The sequence below is a fragment of the Pterocles gutturalis genome, unplaced genomic scaffold, assembly GCF_000699245.1.
Source record: "Pterocles gutturalis isolate BGI_N339 unplaced genomic scaffold, ASM69924v1 scaffold11284, whole genome shotgun sequence".
In the NCBI taxonomy this organism is placed as follows: domain Eukaryota; kingdom Metazoa; phylum Chordata; class Aves; order Pterocliformes; family Pteroclidae; genus Pterocles; species Pterocles gutturalis.
Window position 1 is genome coordinate 10,811 of NW_010130815.1, and position 798 is coordinate 11,608.

General features: G+C 39.2%; 1 protein-coding gene across 1 annotated transcript in view; it reads left to right on the plus strand.

Annotated features, from left to right (window-relative positions):
• Positions 1 to 418: 418 nt before the first annotated feature.
• Positions 419 to 798, plus strand: part of TUBAL3 (tubulin, alpha-like 3) — a 7,136-nt gene continuing 6,756 nt past the window's right edge. The window contains exon 1 of the mRNA XM_010080360.1: positions 419 to 472. Within this exon, the coding sequence (XP_010078662.1) occupies positions 470 to 472 (3 nt within the window). The 5' untranslated portion in view covers positions 419 to 469. The remainder of the gene's footprint in view (positions 473 to 798) is intronic.

A 798-nucleotide genomic window follows, 5' to 3' on the forward strand; every position in this document is an offset into this window, starting at 1 on the left:
GACCCAAAATTGCAGGATTTTGCCTAAAAATAGACGAGATACAGCACATCAGTGGCAGCGCTCTGAATAACGATAAGGGGAAGATTGTTTCTGCTGGATAAAGTGAGTCGTATGGAGGCACTCAAACTTCCCCAGACTTTTCTTCTTTTTAGCCAAACCCATACTTTGACATCTAAATTTTTTTTCCCCCAGTTGAGGCTCTTTCAAAAAAAAAAAAAAAAAAAAAAGCTCCCATTGCACTGTAGCCAAAGTTGTTTAATCACAGAAATAGCACCAGCTAGACACGAATAGATCGTTTTATCCCTCGCTATTTCAAGGAATGCAAAGGAAAAGGAGCTCTGCTCCTTTAAGCTAGCAGAAAGCTTCTTTAGATTCAGGTGGAGTCAAGCCTTCCTGGGCTATAAAGTTGCAGGGAGAGGCAGGGGTAGCAGCTGTTTTACTTAGATCTTAGCAAGCTTCCAGTCTCATCATGGTAAGAGCATGCCTTGTCTTTGTCTTAGCCTAAACTTAAAATATAGATTGTGTATTTTCCAAGTGTACTGAGATTAACTTTTTTTTTTTTTTTTTTTTTTTTCCTTTCTATTGGGGATGTTAATTCCCAGCAGCTTTGTTTAGTTGCTGATTACCGTGTGGTTTATTGATTCAATGTTTGCTCCTTATAAGGGAAAAGTGAAGGACTTGGGTGGTGGAGAGCTCTTGAAGTGGCTTCGTGCTGCTTTTCCTCCTGAGGTGGGGTCTGTAGAGTTGCAAAGTTTCTGTCTCTTTAATGCAAAGTTGAGTTTTACTTTTTTTTTTTTT